This window comes from Rhipicephalus sanguineus, chromosome 4 (assembly GCF_013339695.2).
Source record: "Rhipicephalus sanguineus isolate Rsan-2018 chromosome 4, BIME_Rsan_1.4, whole genome shotgun sequence".
NCBI classification, from domain to species: domain Eukaryota; kingdom Metazoa; phylum Arthropoda; class Arachnida; order Ixodida; family Ixodidae; genus Rhipicephalus; species Rhipicephalus sanguineus.
The window spans coordinates 3,307,657-3,327,424 of NC_051179.1; the positions used below are offsets into that span (position 1 = coordinate 3,307,657).

A 19,768-nucleotide genomic window follows, 5' to 3' on the forward strand; every position below is an offset into this window, starting at 1 on the left:
AATGTAGTGCGACTCATTAATGAAAGCCTGGCACATTTGGTTGCTACATCATACTCTTGACATCTGTACTCTGTACTTATCACTGCAACGCGTCTTGGTAGCTTAGCAGGCAAAGTGTCACACTGCTAAGTTTGAGGAAACTAGTTTGATTGCCGGTGATGGTGGCTGCATTTCGATGGGGGCAGAGTTCAGCAGCACCAGTGTATTATCGTGAGCAGTATGAGAACAAAATATTTGAAAGAGGCTAGGCCTTTCTCATATATGGGTCATTTTCGAATTACTGAAGGGGATTTGGCATGAGGATTCGAACAACAGGCCAGTCACGTCTGCATTGCCATACCCGAACAAAGCGTTACTAATCGCAATAGATGAGAAAACAACGCGATTGCAATTTAGCAAAGTCACAAAAATTCAGTCACAAGTCATAAAAAATATGGGACAAAGACAGTCACGTGCGGGCCAGGTCTGCGGGCCGCAGGCCACGTATTTGAGACCCATGGTTTAGAGGAACCATGGCGCCTTTTCCACGTTGTTTCCGTCAGCTGCCGCTATGAATCGCCCAACAGCGGGTTCAAAGCTATTTGCCACGCTAACGATAGTCTAACGATAGTCTGTTATATAGTGCTTATATTTAATTTAGGTGAATGTTAAAGAACCCCAAAGAATTAATCCAGACTACCCCTAACAATATGCGTTATAATCATTATTGTGGCTTTTGCACGTAAGGCCTCAGAAGATATCTTGCTTTGCTATGCTCACATTTACCCAATAAAGACTTCATTTATACTTTACCGTAGTAAAATGCTTTGCTTGGCGCGTTGGTTCATATAGTCTAAAATAGATTTGAGTGCGAAAGGATGAGACACAAGAAGACAAGACGACTAAACGAGCGCCCACTACGAACTCATTTAGTCGTCTTGTCTTCTTGTGTCTCTTCCCTAGGTGCTCAAATCTATTCTAGACTATACTTTACCGGTTTGGCTGCTGCATTGTTCACAGTCACAACCTCATGACGATATAAAATTTTCGTGAAACTACAATCTAGCTGGCACTCCCCTATGACTGTGACTATCTGAACACCCCTTACTCTGTTCTCAAAACAAATAAGTGTGCACCAAGTCGCCCGGCAATTTGAATGACTGATGTTGATGCTTACACACATGTAGCCTTCTACGAGAACACGAAGATATGTAAAACGTTAAAATTAACTACACAGTCCTCACAAAATAAGTGCTTATCTGCCATCTGCTCTCACAAATGCCTGCACTAACCACCTGCACATTTCGGGTCTGAACATAAAACCATACACTTTGTTTGGTCATGAAAATCTTGTGGTTCAAACTAACATCCCCGTAACAAAAATGAAGGCCACCCAAAATTCCCATTAAAAACACCTCCTACGGGTCGTGTCCAGACCTATCAGCACATGTCCAGACCTATCACCTCACTAAAAGATGTACCTGAAGAAGTGCACAAGTAACTTTTCAGGCAGACAGTAAGTGTGAGAAGCAGATAAATCCATGTGATAAGCAGATAAATCCAGCTTTTATAGTTTGACACACAGGAACACGCGACTGATTGCTTGCATGGTTCACTTCGTAACACAAACACATTGCACGATGCACAACACAAATCAATTAGCACCTAGAACCACTGCAACACTGCAGATACACATCTAAGGACGCCATTGTTCGCTCGAACGCTACACGGTCACCACAGAGCACAACAAACGGCAAAACAGCTCAGACGCAATAGAACATGTACGACGGCGATGAAGAGGCAATGAAAATTGTAGCTACTGAGTGTATCATCACTCATGCCCTTGCAGTTCGCTGAAAGTATCAACATACAGGTACGCATTTGGCTGCGGACACAGGACACACACAATTGGCATGTGCTGGATGCAGCGAGCGAACACTTTTCATGTTCGTGTACGATGAGCATGTGCCATATGCAATTTACACCTGCATGGAATTACCTGCAAAGCGAACGATGGCATGAAACACACGCAATCGACAGCACCCAACGTTTACGTACACAGCACACTTCGCATTTTTTCATTGGCAATCGCACACGTTGATTAGATCTGGAAGCTAGCCCCACCTTGTTGCCTTTCGATAAATATTTCGACGGATGCTGATTAACACTGGTACTAATCACAATAACATCCAAATAAACTCCTTTTATGCAGCTGGCGTCTAGGCCACTGCTCCCACTTTGTCACTTCATGCAGGTGTCATGTTTACATCGAACAGACATGAAGACGTCAAATTGTCACTGCCTTTTTTTCAGCCAACCAGTGACAGATACGTGTAACAGAACTAGCAAAATAGCTCACGTGAATGTTTTGCTGGTACGAGTCGTTTTAAGACATTATCCAGCGCCAGCTGCAGACAGAATTGGTCATCAAAGAGTACCTAAAGGAGCGTCTAGGCAGACTAATTGGGTAATACATGTCAATTTTGTTTGCATTACAATGAAGGATCATGGAAAATAGGTATCCCACAAACGATTGAATGAACGAAGGCAGATCTGCAAGGTAGTGGAAAGCTTTGATTTGGGCAACCGCCAGCTTTTGTAACATGACCGCTGCTAGCCTGTGAGGACAAACTGACAGCAAAGTTTCGAGCAAGTTAGGGTGCCAGTTGTATGTCATCGGATTCTACATCGAACTCACAATTTTGGTTAGAGTATTGCTTTACCGTTCTCTTACATGCATAGGGGTTTTGATTATAAAATTGAAATTAGTAGATAATTAAAGCATTTCTCCTCCACATGACCATCAGTAAGCAGTTTCTGTGGTTGGGCACCAGCAAGAAGTCGCTCGCATCACGACTTGCTTTATCTGAAATTTTGTTTGCATTATTTCCACATGATAGAAATGAAGGCTACCTGAAGTTGTCATTGATGACTCAGCATTCTCGGGCGTATCTAACGCAGCACTCTATGAAAGCAGAATGTTCAAAGTGCACAAAGAGCTTTAAACAGACTATACGCGAGCTAAACAGCAAATTCAAGTTTGATGGAGCTTCTGTATCGAGGTGGCTGATACACAAGAAAACTGCACTGGCAGCGCACATGTACGGCACACTTCAGAGCACACACACGCCGCAAAGAACACTTTTACGTCTAGCACCGCTGCAGCAAATCGCAGGCTCATACTGCTGCTTGTGAGCAGACTTCCTCAACTGAGGACACGATCGAGCACTTCGGACGCGACGCGCTCACCACAGCGCATCGCAAGTGGCAAAGCAGCGCACTCGTAGCAGAACATGTGCAATGACGGCAATAAAACTTATCGCTATTGAGTGTATCATCACTCCGTACTTCACACAGGACTGGCCGTTCACCCAAAGCACCAGCATACACGCAATACACGTACGCATTTCGCGGGAATGAACCCCGAACACGGAGCACGTACAAATCGCATACGCTGTTTGCGGCGATCGAACACTTTTGACGTTCTTGTACGATGAGCATGTGACACACAGATTACGCCTCCATATGATGACATTCTAGTTCTCAAAGCAAAGCGAACGACGGCACGAAAGACACGAAATCGGTGGCCTCCGATCCTCGCGTAAACACAAGCACACTCCGTCGGTTTCCATCGGCGATCGCAGGCACCGAGGAGGGCAGGAAGGTAGCGCCGGCTTGCTACCTTTCGATGAATATCTCCGTGGATGATGATTAACTCTAGCACTAACCACAATAACACCCAAATGAACTTTTTTTTACGCGGCTGCTAGGCCTCGGTTCTCGCTTCGTCGCTTCACCCGGGCGCCATGTTTCTCGACGAGCCGGCGTGAAGACGTCATAGGTCACCGTTTTTTTTTCTGCCAATCAGCGACCGAGAAAGCGAGCGGGACCGGCGAGTTTGGCTGGTACGAAAAACGGCCACCTCCTCCGCACTTCGAGAGAGGCGGAACGGAACACGAAAAACGGAGCGGAAACGGACGTGCGGTGGCAGCGCGGTGAGGCCTTTAAGGACAATATGCAGCGCAGGTGAGGGGACGCCTCAGCGATAGGCGAACATGGTTTAGCGCCGAGGGGACCACCGTTTGACCACCTGCATGTCTCCAACCTCCTACTCGTCTCCCTCCTCCGGTGGCGCCGCGGTGCGGGAGTGAATGAAAGCGGCTGGCGTGCTCCATGCAGCAGCCCACTCGTGAGCGCAGCCATGTTAGGTTGTTAGCGGTTTTTCGCAATGTCTCGTGTGAATTCCTGTGTCGTAAACTGCCAATAACTATAAGAACTACGCATCTGGAACAAAGTGTTTCAGTTTTCCGCCGTGGCCAGATACCGGCAGGAACGCTGCATTAGTGTACGCCGCGCAAAGCAAGTGATCCCGCGGGCACCTTTATGAAGTACATGCTGTTGCTAGTTTGCTGTGAATATACGCACCACGCAAGCTAACTGATATTTTTACAGTGCTGACGGCACCGAGTGAAGTGAGTCTGCAGTCCAGATTTCGTAGGCCATCGACACAACCAGCTATTCTTCCTCGTACGTTGCTGCTGTCTCTCCGCAGATTACGGAGTTCGTACACGGGAACAGAAATTATATTGAGGCTTCAAGAAAAACATAAAATAAGTGCCTCAGCCTGCACCACCGAAGTATAACAGGCTCGTACACAAGAACAGTAAGGAAGGAGCCCTGGCAGAATTTTGAAATTTATTCCCCTTGTTGTCCTTAACAGCACTGTGCATACAGTGAAGCCACGCCCCGCCGTTCTATTGCGACAGCTAAGATACCGCGAGCAAAGCTGGCACGTGAAAAAGCTGCTCAAGGACTGCTCGAGCAACAGCACAGAAAACTCGGCGAAACTGCCGCGCTCACTAAATGCAGTTGGTACGTTTTACTACGATCGCCGCGCAGTGGATTGTTGCGCCACCTCCTTTTGCACCCCTTGCTATACTGTGCTGTGGCAGGCTCTTCCCTTCTCCTTGGCTAGGCTGCGGACGATACTCGAGTATGGCATGCTATTGAGCTACTTGCTTTCAGCAGACAAATGTAAACTGCGCGAAGACAACACGTAGGAAACACACGAATCCCACGGCGTGTGTTCTTACGTGTTTTAAACTTGTCTGCTGGACTCGCCCGTTTGAGCTCGGCTCGCACAGCTCCGCGTGCTGTGAAACGCCGGTGTAAGGGAGAGAAGCGCTTTTCGTTCTCGTATCAGCGCAGAACACGGAGCCGTTTGGTGATGTCCGCTGAGATATATGCGGCTTCACCCGAGGCAAAACGGGTGGCGCGTTTCTTCTCTGCGTGGAGAGCAATCGATGGCAGGCCTGGACGACGTTATCGCATGGCCCGCTCGTTTCATCGCAGTCGCGTTGGTCGCTCGCGCGGTTTTGCTCGCGGGTGGAACATACGATGCGCGGGGCGATGCTATCGATTTGGACTTTATACGCAACGTGACAGCGACGCCGAGGGCAAAAACCCGTCGAGAGTGTCCATATAATTGCTATCGCAATATTAACGTGAAAATCCTGTCGTATACGTCGTGAAGCTTTTTCCTCCCGTCACTTGCGGCACGTGCGGGTGCGCCACATGTCATACACAGTTTTTGTCTGTCCAGAAACGGCGACAATAGGCATTGGCAATTTAAAAGCGAGAGCGTTAATGAAATCCGGCATCGGCAGCGCTAATCCCACGAATGCAAAGAGTCAAAATCAGGATCCTAACAGGAATGGAACCTAGGCACATTAGGTCATGAAACTGCTTTGGGAAAAGAGCCTACGCAGGCGTCATGTCGGGTACCATCAGTTGTGGTTTCAGTGCTCCCTCCGCTTTTATAAATGTCTAATAAACATTACCTATGCACTCCCATGGCTTAGCAAGGTATATTCAATCGCTGCTCGACCCTGGCTGAATATACTAACGAATGATACAGTCGAAACCCGCGATAACGAAATCCCGAGGGAACGAAATTCTCACCGCAACGAAATATTTTCGGAGCACCGGCGAGCGCCCATAGGAGTCAGTGCACTTCGTAACTCGCGACAACGAAAGATATTCATACCGCAATCCCTCATTAACGAAATTTTTGAAACACGAGTGCGCAAATAATCTACTCTCGCAACATTAACTACATTCGAAAACTGCTGAAATGCATTCATGCTACACTTAAATTGTGCAAAACTATCCCTACAGCACACTTGAGAAGCAGCCGCCATCATTGTTTACAAATAAAAACATGAAGCTGGCGACAATGATGATGATGATACCTTGCCGAAACTGTGTGTTGCGATTGCTTCGTTCGATTTCGCTGCCTGCGAAGATGCCGCCTCCAACAAAAAAGCGGAAGTTCATCACGCTGGAAGATGAGGCTGCAATCATCAGTGAGGTGGGAAAGGGCAGAAAAAAAATGGACATCGCCGAAGAATTCGGCGTTGCGTGCAGCTCGCTGTCCACGATTCTGCGCTGAGCCGCGCTGATCCAGTGGAGCCTGAAGAAGGCTCGCGTGTAGGCGTACTTGATGACGGTACTGGTGACAGCGCAGTGCCGCCGTCACTGACCAATGCATGGGGCGAACTTTGTGCCGTGGCAAACGAGATTCCCGATCGAGAGGCATGAAATTGCTGCATGGTAAGGCCCGCCAAAGCAAACTTACTGACTTTTCGAAATAAAATGTGTTTTTTTGTAAACTCCATGTCTTTTCTGCCGCATTCTCGCGCCAACAAAATTCCCGCAAGAGCGAAATTTTGTGCTTTCCCCGCCGATTTCGTTATTGCGGGTTTCAACTGTATTCACATCATGGCACCGTAGCGTACAGTTTGTTTCACTAAAACTGACATCTGTGCTCTATTGTGAGTGCTGACGTTACCTCAGACCATAAGTTACCCTTTAAACGCCATTGTAGTCGACGTGCCTGTTAAGTTCACGATCTGCAAGCAATTACTCCATTTAAAAGAACACGTCGATCCATCTTGTAACACTTGTCTCAAAGCCAAACTGTGCAGCATAGACAGCTACTCGCTGACTGCTTTGCATGAAACCGATTCCCATAATGCGAGGGATCTGCCGAATATCTTTTCTCATTCTGTGCGATAGCTGTTACGCACACCAATGGCGGCGGCGGACAAACCACGATAAGCTGCTGCTCTTATCTCATAACAGCTTTCACTGTAAGAGCATGCGAAATACGGTATGCATATTCAATAAAGAAGGAATGCATCTGCCGGTTGAGGCTTGGCACATGACGATTAGCGAGTCAAGCCAGCCGTCGAATGACTTGTGAAATTGCTCGTCTCTCGCGTGTAGACGCGTGTCATATTGACGGATTTCCTCCTTTCCGGGTCTCTTAATAGTTGGCACTCCCTCGTTCACGCACACACGCATATACTGAAGGCTACAATCAGCGCCGTCTGTGGTCTTCAGAATATGCGTGTGTATGAGGGATGGCTAATTTGCGCCTAGTTTCTTCATTGTGACGGCTTTATAGCCGAACAGCAAGTTATATGTTCTGATCTTCTACTGCGAAGAAGTCCTATCGCAAGGAGAGACTGACCGATGAGAGGCGCGCGGACCCATACGTTGAGGCCGCATACCAGTGCGAAGCCGCCGAACACCATGGGGAGCAGCTTGAGCCCAAAGTCGCCGATGAGAACGACGCCGGCGATGGGCATGCGCAGTCCGTTGCCGCTGCCCAGCACGAGCGAGCCAACGACGAGCATCGGAAAAGAGGCACTGCACGCCAGCACTTCGAGTGCGGACGCTTGTAGGACGAAGCCGAGCAGCATGACGCCGTCTGAGCTGAGGGCGCCGGAGTCGAGCACGAATCCGGAGACGCCACGAAAGACTACGTCGCCGGCACTGAAGGCATGCAGGAGAAACACAGCGCGGGTCGTGTCCACACCTTTGTCGTTGGCCAGGTCGACGGCCAGGGTCAAGTACAGCGACAGGGCCAGATACATGACGCCGAAGGACATGGCGTCCACCCAGAAACGGGGGGTGGCAAAGCATTTCAGAGCTTCCCTCAAGGGGTCTCGCTGTTCGCAGTCATCCCGGAGGGCGACCGCCTCTTCGGGTGTCCCTGAACCGCTTCTCGCCTGTGGCTTGACCGGGCTGGCTATAGCGATGGCTGCCGGGAAGGTGTTCAGGCAAATGGCACCCAGCAAGAGGAAGGTCCCGTAGAGCCCGTACGTGTAAAGAAACAGCTCGACGAGGGGAGGGAACACGAACGTGTTCAAGGCAGAGACGGTGAAGACGACGCTGTAGGCGGTGGCTCGTCGCTTCTCGAAATGCTGGGCCAGGACAACCGTGAGCGCCGTCAGCGTTCCAGAAATGCTGACACCTGCGAAGCGATACAAAGACTACGCTGAGGAGTTTGTTCAATGCACTTTTCTACGCGTCGCGTAGCTCTTTCAGAGCCTAGTTTTTCGCTGTGCCATACTAGTCCTTTCTCAGAGTATAGACCGCATACACCGACTCCTGGGCAATGTCACAATATACGCCGTGCTCGATGGGTCTAAAGTATGTCATTCCGAGTATCAGCTGGGAACTCGAAGCGTTTCCATTCGAGAGCCAACTAATTGATATATTTGAAACTTGACAGCGCGTGCACGCTAACTCAAACCAAGATTTCCAAATAAATAAAGAATTGGAGCAGCTACGCACTAATGTTGCGAGGAGTGAGAAAACAGAGGAGCGGGTGGCCTTGTCTGCGGCCTCCACTGGCTCTGCGCTTCTGGCCGAGCTTCAATGCATGTTCCGACACAGCTGGAGCCGATATCATCTGCAACAATGTTGTCGGCGTGGCTTCGACGGGCTCCCATCTCAAAGCGCCGCTTTTCCCCACACCCTCGCCCAACCACGCCGCGCTTTTCAATGCGTCAACCGCACATTTTCATCCCGCGACCATCACAAAGCGTGAAGCCCTGTTTGATGCCGCGATGACCGAACGCAGCCCTTCGAATCGCTTCGAAACGCTTGAGAAGCGGATTTCACATTTCGCGTGTTTCGCGGGCTATAGTTTTTTTTTCTAATAAAATATAAGTCTAGGTAACTTGCAGCACGAGAAAAATGCTTCATTTTGAGGTCATATTAGGAGGCTTACAACAACATTCACAGGTTAGCGACTCAAGCAATAATTGAAGAGCTGACCAACTAAATCATTAATTGATATCTAATGCTGAAAAAAAAGGTTTAGTGGTAAATGCCCACGACTACCGCTAAGACGCAGTCGTTAGAAGTTCTCTAGAGTCCTTACATATGCAGCTTTTCTGGACACCAGCGGCCCAGTTCGCGTGAACGACACCACGTGGCGTATCGACCTTAAAGAATTCAAAAGTCCCGCCATGACGTATGCAGTGACGCGGCACTAAATAAAAGAAAATCAAAAGAAACAGTACACACGCCCCTGTCGCTTCACCTCAGTGCGCAGAAAAGGGAGCGCTGTGTGTCGGCGTTATCTCGACGGCGATGACTGGCAATGAATTGGCAGTTTTTCTAGACATGCCATGCCAAATGTCTGGCCGTTATCCGCCTCGTGCATTGGTATGGTGGCGCCACCACTTGGCTCAGGCGGTTGCACCCTCTCCCAACCCCCCATAGGATCCCATGCATTTTGAATGAAGTTTGCGATTCCGTTGCGCAAAAACAAACCAGCGCCATCTCTCGACAATACGCCACACCGACGACGCAACAATTCCTCTTGCTTCCAACGATATGCCATGCCCCAAGGTGACCCTTCTGTCCACTTTCTTTTATTTCTTTCGGTGGCCGTGAGAGCGCGCGCTGTGCACTGTGCAGTTAGAGTTACTGTATATTCTAAAGGTAGCATATGCAGTAACTCTATGTGCAGCAGTGTTGCCACGGCTACTGATTTAACAGTAGATCTACTGACTTTTAAATTTTTCTGCTGATTGAGTGATAAGGTGTCTGAATCTACTGACTTTCTGTCTTTTCTACAGAAGCGATCGCAAAAACCACTACTTTTTCAGCATCGAGTTTGATTTGACGTGGTGCCATGTGGCGACGGGCTAAGGGGCCCACGATGCATCCAAGGGGCCCACGATGCCGCAGGCAGGTACTCCCTGCCTGTTCCAACGTGGGAGCGGCCCGCAGGGGCGTCGGGGTAAAACCCGGCTCTCCTCTCTCGGTATCTATCTATCTATCTATCTATCTATCTATCTATCTATCTATCTATCTATCTATCTATCTATCTATCTATCTATCTATCTATCTATCTATCTATCTATCTATCTATCTATCTATCTATCTATCTATCTATCTATCTATCTATCTATCTATCTATCTATCTATCTATCTATTCCACACGAACAGCTTGGACAAAGAATAGCAGAAAAACATTTTTGTTCCATCAACACGTGTCCCTGCCTTTCCTTTTTGTCGTTTCTCCCTTTCCTTTCGCTCTGTACGCCGTACAGCTTAATTCGAGGCGTGATTATACCGCAGATTTTGAAAATAAAGCACCTGTGGTGCTTGTGCACCTGCATGCGCTACCTTCGCTGGAGTGTGGAGGGTTGAACAAGCACTAAACAAGCTTGAGCGCACGAGCCTGTGAGCCAGTGTTTGCGTGTGTGAAGTATTCTTGCAGGAAAGCCACTCGCAAATTTTTGGAATCGCATTAACATTTCGCAAGAATTTTACTGCACATGTGTGAGCAAATGAAGTTTGCAAACGAGCAACCTTCGACCAGACTACCGGAAGAATTGCAGTAAAACTGAAAGCTGGGCGAGTTGGTATGAATTCATGTTGAAACTTTTTTAGCGCGCACAAAAGACGGAGGACACAGAAAGAAGGTACAAAACGAGCGCTTACTCACAACTGATTTATTTTTTGAAACGTGAGACGGACAGTGAGACGGACATTTTGTTTGCTCATAATGATAAACTTACACGTGAAGTCACGGAAGCTTTCCATATAAGTAGGTGTGGGATAAAGTGTATCAGTCAAGCATCGGTGGCGCTTACTGATAAAGAAATGTCTTTTTTGAACTGTGGTTAACTTGTTGTAATCTGCTAATATGCATCATGACTTGCTCCGCGCATGCTTTGTGATGATTAGTTGTGCTTATATGTTTAGTCCCTTTCAAAAAATAAATCAGTTGTGAGTAAGCGCTCGTTTTGTACCTTCTTTCTGTGTCCTCCGTCTTTTGTGCGCGCTAAAAAAGTTTCAGTATGAATACCGGAAGAATTTTTTTTTCTATGCTACACCCCCCTGCTTTTCCTCTCTTTTTCTGAGTATACAAAATTAACTGAACTCGCTCACAGGTGTGACATTCAGGCAGTTCTTTGTGAAAAGTCTCTACGGCTCCGAGGCACACTCCCTGCATTGTGGAGGGGTGAATGCACGTAGAGGGAGAAATTCATTCTATGCACGAAAGTTTTCAATGGGAAAACATTGCAACACGAGGGGGACATCGGCTACGTGGTACATACTTCCAAGCGCGCAAACACGTGAGACGAAGAGTCGGCGATGGAAATAGTGTAATAAATCTTGGCGGTCATGTGCATCTGAGACATGTTCGCCCGCAATAAAGCTTCTTTGCGCAAACTCGAAGGGGCTCATCGTGTCTGTTCTCATGCCTGAAACACTAAAGCTTCAATGCGCTAAGTGCCATCAGAAACCTTTGTATATTCACCAAAGATCTTCAACCGTGCTAGGTTGACACCTTCGGGATTCCCGGGTTCTTCTAACCATAGAGCTTCTTACAAGAATACTATGAAACTCTATGCTTCTAACTCACCACCAGTAATCTCGGAGTCATTGTTTTTACTACTTCATGAAAGCTATAGTACTCTAGGGTAGATTACTAATATCAGCGCTGAATTTGCGGTGCAAGAACTAAGCGCAAATACTAAAATTTAAAATCTACTGATTTCTACTGATATTGAATGAAAAAATCTGCTACCACATTTTTATGTGTCGTGGCAACACTGATGTGCAGTCGAGAGCGCACCCGACAAGACCGGCTGGGCTCGTCGCTTTCGTCGCGTCTTGCTTGGACGTTGCAACGTTAATATTGTGTTAAGGCAGTGGCCACACGTCGGACGATGAGCCCTGATTTCTCTCAGCTGCCATATCATCAACGGCAATGTTTCAGACGCCTCAGTTGTGGACTTTTGTCTCTTGGTTGCTTGACAAGATGGCCTCCTGCAAGCCCACGTTTTTCCAAGTCAGCTGTGTGTGTAGTTCTCGGCGTCGTAGCAGTTTGATGACGTGATGACGTCAACTGGTGCTACATGTGGGAACCGCTGAAGTGACTGCTAGCCTGACGACATTGTGCCAGAATATTCTAGCGTACTGTACGCGCACGATTGTGCTACACTTAAAATACCGCGCTTGGCCTCGCGCGTCAACCTGGTACGCCTGTGTGCAACAAGTGTTTTGTTATCGTTGTTGCGTCGGTTGATATTGAATTGCAATTGGAATACCGTTTTTGCAAAGGTAAGTGAAGCTGTAAGTAGTTGCCCTTCTATATGCTCGCTACTCCACGAACATTACTTGTAGAATCGCATTTTATGTTGAGCTGCACGTACCAAAGAAGAATCTAGCATACGAGATACATTACACGCGTGCGCATTTCCCATATAAATCTGAGTAATGCCACGCGTGCGCATTTCCTATATAAGTCTGAGTAATGCCATGCTCAATTTAAAGCGCATGTGTTAGAGGATTGTGGCTTTAATGGTGAAAGTGATTAGACATTCCGAAATATGGGATTGCAATGCAGTTAGAACTTTCTCATATGTTAACATGGTCTGTGAACAAAAAAAAAAACGCTGTGTGAATGTTTGTTGGTTATTTGCTAAAGTACTTTAACGCATTATTATGCAGCTGTGTGACGGCTGTTAAAACGTTCAGCAAGTTAGATTTCAGTTTTCTTGGCCTATTGAGTGCTACGAGTGTTGGGCGAAGATAAAAACGCGTGTCTTTTGTGCGTTTCTTAAGCAGGCATACAGCCGTAATAGTCGTTGTTGTACTGTTTGGGGTATTCAATAAAACAAGAATGTTGTTTTGTACTGCAACAGTTTTTATTTCATCTGTGTTAACAGATCACGCAAAGTACTTGGACACATGCACGTAAGCAACGTACGCAGTGCATCGCGCGCACGCATAAAAAAACGGGCCTGCCATTTTAAAACAAATAATGTGGAACAATCGACGTAACAAACGGCATGGTTGTCTAGTGGAGCAGCGTCTGCAGTACAAATATCAAACCAGAATGAAAAATAATAGAAAAACGGCGAGTAACGGGCGCTTTGCCCACGGCTCCTCTGAGCCGCGCGTATCCACCTTTCGCCACCATTCGCCGTTGGTGGCGCCACCAGTACAACTCAAAGCAGCAGCGCACGAGGCGGATAGACGCGCCCACGATGCTTCAAGAGAATCGTGTTTTTATTTGTTTGTTTAGTTTCTTGCGCTGGGCCGAACCGGTGGGTTATTGAAGCAGCATGCTGCTTTCCGAGTTTCTTTTTTCAGCTAGCGGGAACCATTATGTTTGGGTACGAACAGGATATTGTGGTTGCATAATAACCAAATTTCCTTTGGTGTACCACTTAGGTGATGCTCGTTTGCCCCTTGTTTACCTCAAATTAGAACTGGATAGGTTTGAGAACGCTAGGAATGATAGTAAAAAAAAGGAAGTTAGAGATAGTTTTTATTTGTTTTCATTTAGTTCTTATCGGAATGTGGCTGCCACCGCAAGCTTGGCGCCGTCTAAGCGGGTGTGCAAAAATGATACAGTCGCTGAAGGATGATCTCGTACACCAGAAAACATGAACTTGGTTAGTTTTTTTGTTAGGAATGAACGTATAGTAGAACATATAGGCTACGACCGACGTGTTGTGTAATAATCTCTAGATCTGCCGTCTATCCCGCCTAAAAAAGGCACTTATCTATCCTAATTGCATTTCTTCTTTTTCTTTCTTTTTTTTCTTTTTTTTCCCACAGTCGACTGACTCATATGCTGGAGGTGATTGTCTTGAATCCCGTTGGCGCATATACACTAATAGGTTACTCTAATGGGCTGGGAGCTCTCCTGAAGCTCTCCTTTCATTTTCTGTAGGCGCAGTCTCTTTCAACTTTGCACTTCAGCAAGCACAAAGTCGATCATGAGTCACCTACTGGCCCAATCGTTCACTTTGATCAGCACAATGAAATTCAGAAGAGCGAATTTTGGCGTTTTTGCGCTGACAACAACGATTGTTAATGCAACACAGTATAGTAACTATTCCTAGAATATCTCAAAACCACTTCTTTATTCTGTATCACTCCTGATGTAGAATACAAAATGCATTTGATTTGCTCAACAACGGGTCACAAGACACATCAGAGAAAAGCGAACCCTTTAATTCCCCCTTCTTCCGTTCACTCAGCATATGAAAATTTCTTCAGTTGTGAGTGGAGCTCTTTCTACTGCCACGAAGATATGCAGGCGTTCCAAAGGAAATCTTAAGCCTTTCTTTCCAGGAGGTTCCCTTAAGAAAACGATGGCGTTTATGCGCACAGGAATTTTGATTAGTAGTTTTTCGCTTGTAGCAATGACTGAAAAATAGCAGTCTTCAGCCAGATAAAGCCTAGCGAAATCCGCCTTTTCCCATAATATCTACTGTTTTTCAAGCAGTAGTCTTCTTCCTCTGAAAGGCCAACAGAAAATGACCCATGTCGAATAGAATGATTACAGCTCCGCTCGAGGGTCTTCAAAACCGGAACTTTTTTGCACTTCATGATGCAAAATATCAGCCCTGTATTGAATCCTGGAATCTTCTGGCTTGATAGGAATGTCAAAACTGCGAAGACATTCCTGGTTGGGATTCTTTTTTGGCTCAAACGTGTAGGCCCACCTTGAATGTCCCTTCCACTGTATCGGGTAGTTTTGTCTTTATTGTAGATAAGGAAGGCATAGTAAAATAGATAGTAAGAAATATATAATTCAATATTAAATTTTACTGCAACATAAAAGTTGCAATAGAAATACGCGCAAAAGTGACTAAGAAAAAGTAATATTTCAGAAGACACCCTAACTGGCATGTAGCCTTGACTTTAATAATAGGGATATCTGCACACAGGTGTGAAGTCTGGTTAATGCGCATCGATAGCACAGTGCTATCATAGATGCACGCGTTTTAGAAAACACCCTCTAGACAGGTTATTCCCTCTCAGCTTTGTCTGAGTGGAAATAGCTCAAAGAATTGAATTCCTGTCAATCTGATAACATGTTATTTTTTTTCTTAGATCGGGATTTTTAAACACACGTGGGCTGTACAGCGCATAGCCACCACTTAGGGCAGATTTTGTAGTACGCGGAAATTACCTCCTTGACAGTGAGAAAGTGCAAATATGTATACACAATAACCTTCTCAATATTTACTTATGGACAAATATTTGGGACCGTGGAACATGAGGTAAGCATAAGTGACGTCACGCCTTTTTAGAGTAAATACTTACTCTATCACTATATATATTCGCGATGTGCTTTCTTAAAGGGACTGACAACCGACCGAAATGTGTCACAAGACCCTGGCTGTGAATTACAGCGACATAAACGAGCTTTTTTTCACCATATGATTAGGATTTGGATTGTTGAATTGCGCTTTGAAAGTCACAACGGCATGTCGCGTTGCCTGACGGGTAAGCCTTCATAGTGCACGAATGAGATGTGGAGAACGCTGTACGCAGTCCGCTGGTATTTACTAAAGAAAAAAATGCGTTTAGTAATAATCCGCACGTTATTAGGCATTCTCGCTTTATTCTGTGCTTATAAAAGAGTAAAAGGAGTTGACGTTGAGAGGAGGCGTTGCCTGCGCGACTACTAGTGAACGCATGTCGAGCAACGGCGCATGCGCGCGGCGCTTTCTACATTGAATGAACTTCCAGGTAGCACACATTAAAAACCGGAAAAAAATGCATTGCATAACGTTTGGGCTGTGGCACGGGAGGGGGCACTTGCTGAAGGCCTTGACAGTTTGAGAGAAACACCTATTCTCATTATTCTTGGCGGTGAAACACCGCCTCCTTCAAACTTTGGGGGGGGGGAGGCGGGCCCCTGGGGCATACGCCCTAGATACGGGCCTGGGCGCTGGACTCCTAGGTGGCCCCGGTCGGTCTACGAAACTTCTTCCGAAGTACCACGGTCCGTACCGTGTGGTCTGGCAAGTCTCGTACTTGATATAAATCGTCAAGTCGCTTGAAACTTATTGCAATCAAACAATGTCGAGGCATGAGATTGTGCATATGGACCTGCTAAAGCCTTACTGTCAATATGCATCTGTCCGTAATTAGCCAGGATGGCTCTTTTTCGGAGGGGAAGTAAATGTAAGGCAAAAGGGCAGCACTACTTGCAGAAGCAGAGAACGCTGCTCCCGTAGAAATAAGGCGACGATTCAACAATGCAAGCTTTGCGTTGGTTCTACAATCGCTGGTTACGTTTCTGCGTCTGTCTCTGATAGTAGAGTACTTCTTTAAAACGCTTCATTATATTATCAATGGCTGCCCTCATGCTTGCCTTGGTTTCATTGTGCATCGCCTTCTTATGGTTGAGGTTAACTAAAATCGTGCCCGATGGTTCCTTTTCTTCGTTATTAAGTAATGGGTTGCGTGGTAATAAATAATAAAACATGAGGAGTTTACTTGCTCCGTTTTCAGAAGCGAAACCGACACTGCAGCAAATATCTCGGGTGCAATGCTCCAGCGAGAAAACAAGCAACTAAATCTTCATCAGTGTTGCACTAGTAGTAATAATTGCTGGAGTTTTACGTGTCACAACCACAATATGTTTATGAGGCGTGCCGTAGAGGACGGCTGCGGAGATTTCGACCGCTTCGGCTTCGTTAACGTGCATCTAAAACCAAGTACACGAGCCTCTAGCATTTTCGCCTCATTCGAAAAAATGCTGGAGCCGCCGTCAAACCTGTGCCCTTTGGGTCAGCAGCCGAGCACCGTAACCGCTGTACCACCGCGGCAAACATAAGCAATTCTGAGAGAGACAAAGAAAAAAAGAAAACAACGCATTGGGATTCGAACCCGCGCCCCCGCAATTACGCGGGAACAGCCAGCACGGTCGACCAACCGATTCAGCCACAGCGCGCGGCGGCTGGCACGTGATACGATAGGTATTATAAAGATACTACGGACAAACGCTCCTTGCAACGCTCCTTGCAAGTGTCCCCACCACCAAAGAGCAGGAACGAAATGCAGAATTGAAAACAGGTGCTTTCTGTTTGCAAAAATGCGCTGTAGATCATAATTCGATGTTTGACAGCGTAAGGAACGAGGGCGATATCGGAAGACAGCGCTGAACTTACAACTGGCTATATTTTCAAGCTTTCAGCAATATATACGTGGTTTTCACCACGAAAGAAAAAAGAATAGAGCAAATGAAGCATATAAAAAATCGTAGAAGCCCAAGAAATTTTTAAACGTGATAAAAAGGTGCATGAGTGCAGCTTCGCTTGCTCTTTCGAGCAACGAAAGTGAATTTCTCGTGATCGTAAAATATATGTGATATCGATGATGGGTTGTTGTTTCCTGTGACTGCAATTTTTGTACGCCAGGCCTGCAATTGTCGCCTGACTAAAATCACGTAACACCGCACAACATCTACTTACGTGACTACAATCACGTTGCAACACGTAACAACTAGTCACATGACTATAAATCACGTAAGATCATGTAATTAGTCACGCGACTAAAATCCCGTAACGTCACTATGTGACATGTTTCCGCCAAAAACTTCGGAACAACCGGGTGGCGCGGGGCAACCTCAGCGTGTCTGCACTGCATGGACTCTAATATAGTTGTACTTTCTCTCTAGGTGACTAAAATCCTATCACGTAACTACTAGTGACGCGACATGTCCCCTTCAGTGGCGGTATTTTTAAACCATTCCTAAAACGGACGGAGGCGGTCCGTCCGTTTGAGTCGCACGTGACTAGTCAATGTGAGCACGCGATTCGTCGCGGCGCTCGTCACGGCTCACATTGACCAATCGCGTGCGACTCAAACGGACGGACCGCCTCCGTCCGTTTTAGGAATGCTTACAAAATACCGCCACGGAACCACGTAACAAGTGTGGGGAACCGACCGAAACCTGAGAAGAATAGAATATCCAAGCCTAGCCATATCCTACACCCACAGAAAAGATCGAGTAAAAAGGGCGCCTTTTTCCCACAACAATAATCGTCATCTGGCTTGCTTGCGTTTCCTTTCGTGAAAACTCGGTGCTGGCCACTTTCCTACAAAGATTGGAGGAGGAGGAGAAGAAGAAAAACGGAAAGACAGGGAGGTTAGCCAGTTGTCAGACCAGCTACTAAGAATGCTATGTCGCGCTGATAGCGCACATGCCATTCGTGACCAGAAAGCGCAGAGCGCGCGGCTATAACGCAAGGAAAGGAAGGCAAAATAATTGACGATCATTGTTGTGGGACAAAAAGACGCCCTTTTAAATGCGAAGCATATCTTAGCGAACCTCAATCAGTTTGGCCGTTTCTATCTATCTATCTATCTATCTATCTATCTATCTATCTATCTATCTATCTATCTATCTATCTATCTATCTATCTATCTATCTATCTATCTATCTATCTATCTATCTATCTATCTATCTATCTATCTATCTATCTATCTATCTATCTATCTATCTATCTATCTATCTATCTATCTATCTATCTATCTATCTATCTATCTATCTATCTATCTATCTATCTATCTATCTATCTATCTATCTATCTATCTATCTATCTAGCCGCCTACGTCTGGGCGCTCTCCTGGTCGTCTGCATAACTTGTAATATACCAAAATTCGCATATAAGGGGATCAGTGTATGACGAACACGATGCACTGGTCATGACAAGAATAACGCAAAATACCTATCGCGTACGTCATGAAACCATGTCTCTCAGTCATGTGTGGCACGTACCCGTATACCAGAGTTCATGTTATGCGGGTATGCGCCACAGGTGATACAGAGTCTCAACAAACACGGTAACCGTGAACACACACATTCACACGTAAGGAAAGTGATAATACAGTAAAACCTCCGTGATACGAATCTCGCGGGGTTACCAAAAATATTCGTATTATCCGAAATTCGTATCACCAGAAAACATGGAAAATTAGTGTGCGACAAAAGAAAGTTGGCATACGTTTTGATTTAGTGTTTCTCAGGGCCGCAGCGACGTCATTAGCAGCTATGAATGACTGGCAGTAAAATTTTTAGACGTCAACGATCATACTTGCACTCGTAAATATAGGGTGCACGCGCGTGTGTAATTATTGAACCTGATGTGTTGTGCCCCATGACCGCTTGTAGCCTCTTCCTAATCTTTCTACGCTTTTCTGCATTGCACCACAGTAGTGCGGCGAAAGTAACTTAAGAAGCGCTTCGCACGCGATAGAGGCCAAGCTCCTTCACCAAGACCGTCCGCTTTGTCTCTTGGGGTCTTCGTCCACGTTTCATGGCACTTCATGACGGACCCGCAGCCCAAGTTTCAGTCTTGTTTCATAGAATGTCTGATTGCGGGGACATGGCTTGCATCGACGTGGCAGGCACGTGTTAACACAGTACAATGACGCTGCTGCCTCGAGTACAGGAGCACGCGTCAACGCGTTGAAAAAAAAAAAAAAAAGCGCGACGTCAACGTCATCTGTAATCTATACGCGAAGGCGCATAAAGGCCTCCAAGATTCGCGCGCACTATGTCGGAGGCAACGACGCACCGTTGATGGTCGCCCATGCCCGCGCGCCCGCGTGACTGCCGCGTCTTCCGCGACAGCGCGGGCAGCACCTGTTCAGTGGT

At 46.5% G+C, this 19,768-nt stretch overlaps 1 protein-coding gene across 1 annotated transcript in view; it reads right to left on the reverse strand.

Moving 5' to 3' along the window:
- Positions 1-19,768, reverse strand: part of LOC119389297 (monocarboxylate transporter 12) — a 130,382-nt gene that overhangs the window by 54,636 nt on the left and 55,978 nt on the right. The window contains exon 4 of the mRNA XM_037656506.2: positions 7,514-8,299. Coding sequence (XP_037512434.1) covers positions 7,514-8,299 — 786 coding nt within the window. The remainder of the gene's footprint in view (positions 1-7,513; positions 8,300-19,768) is intronic.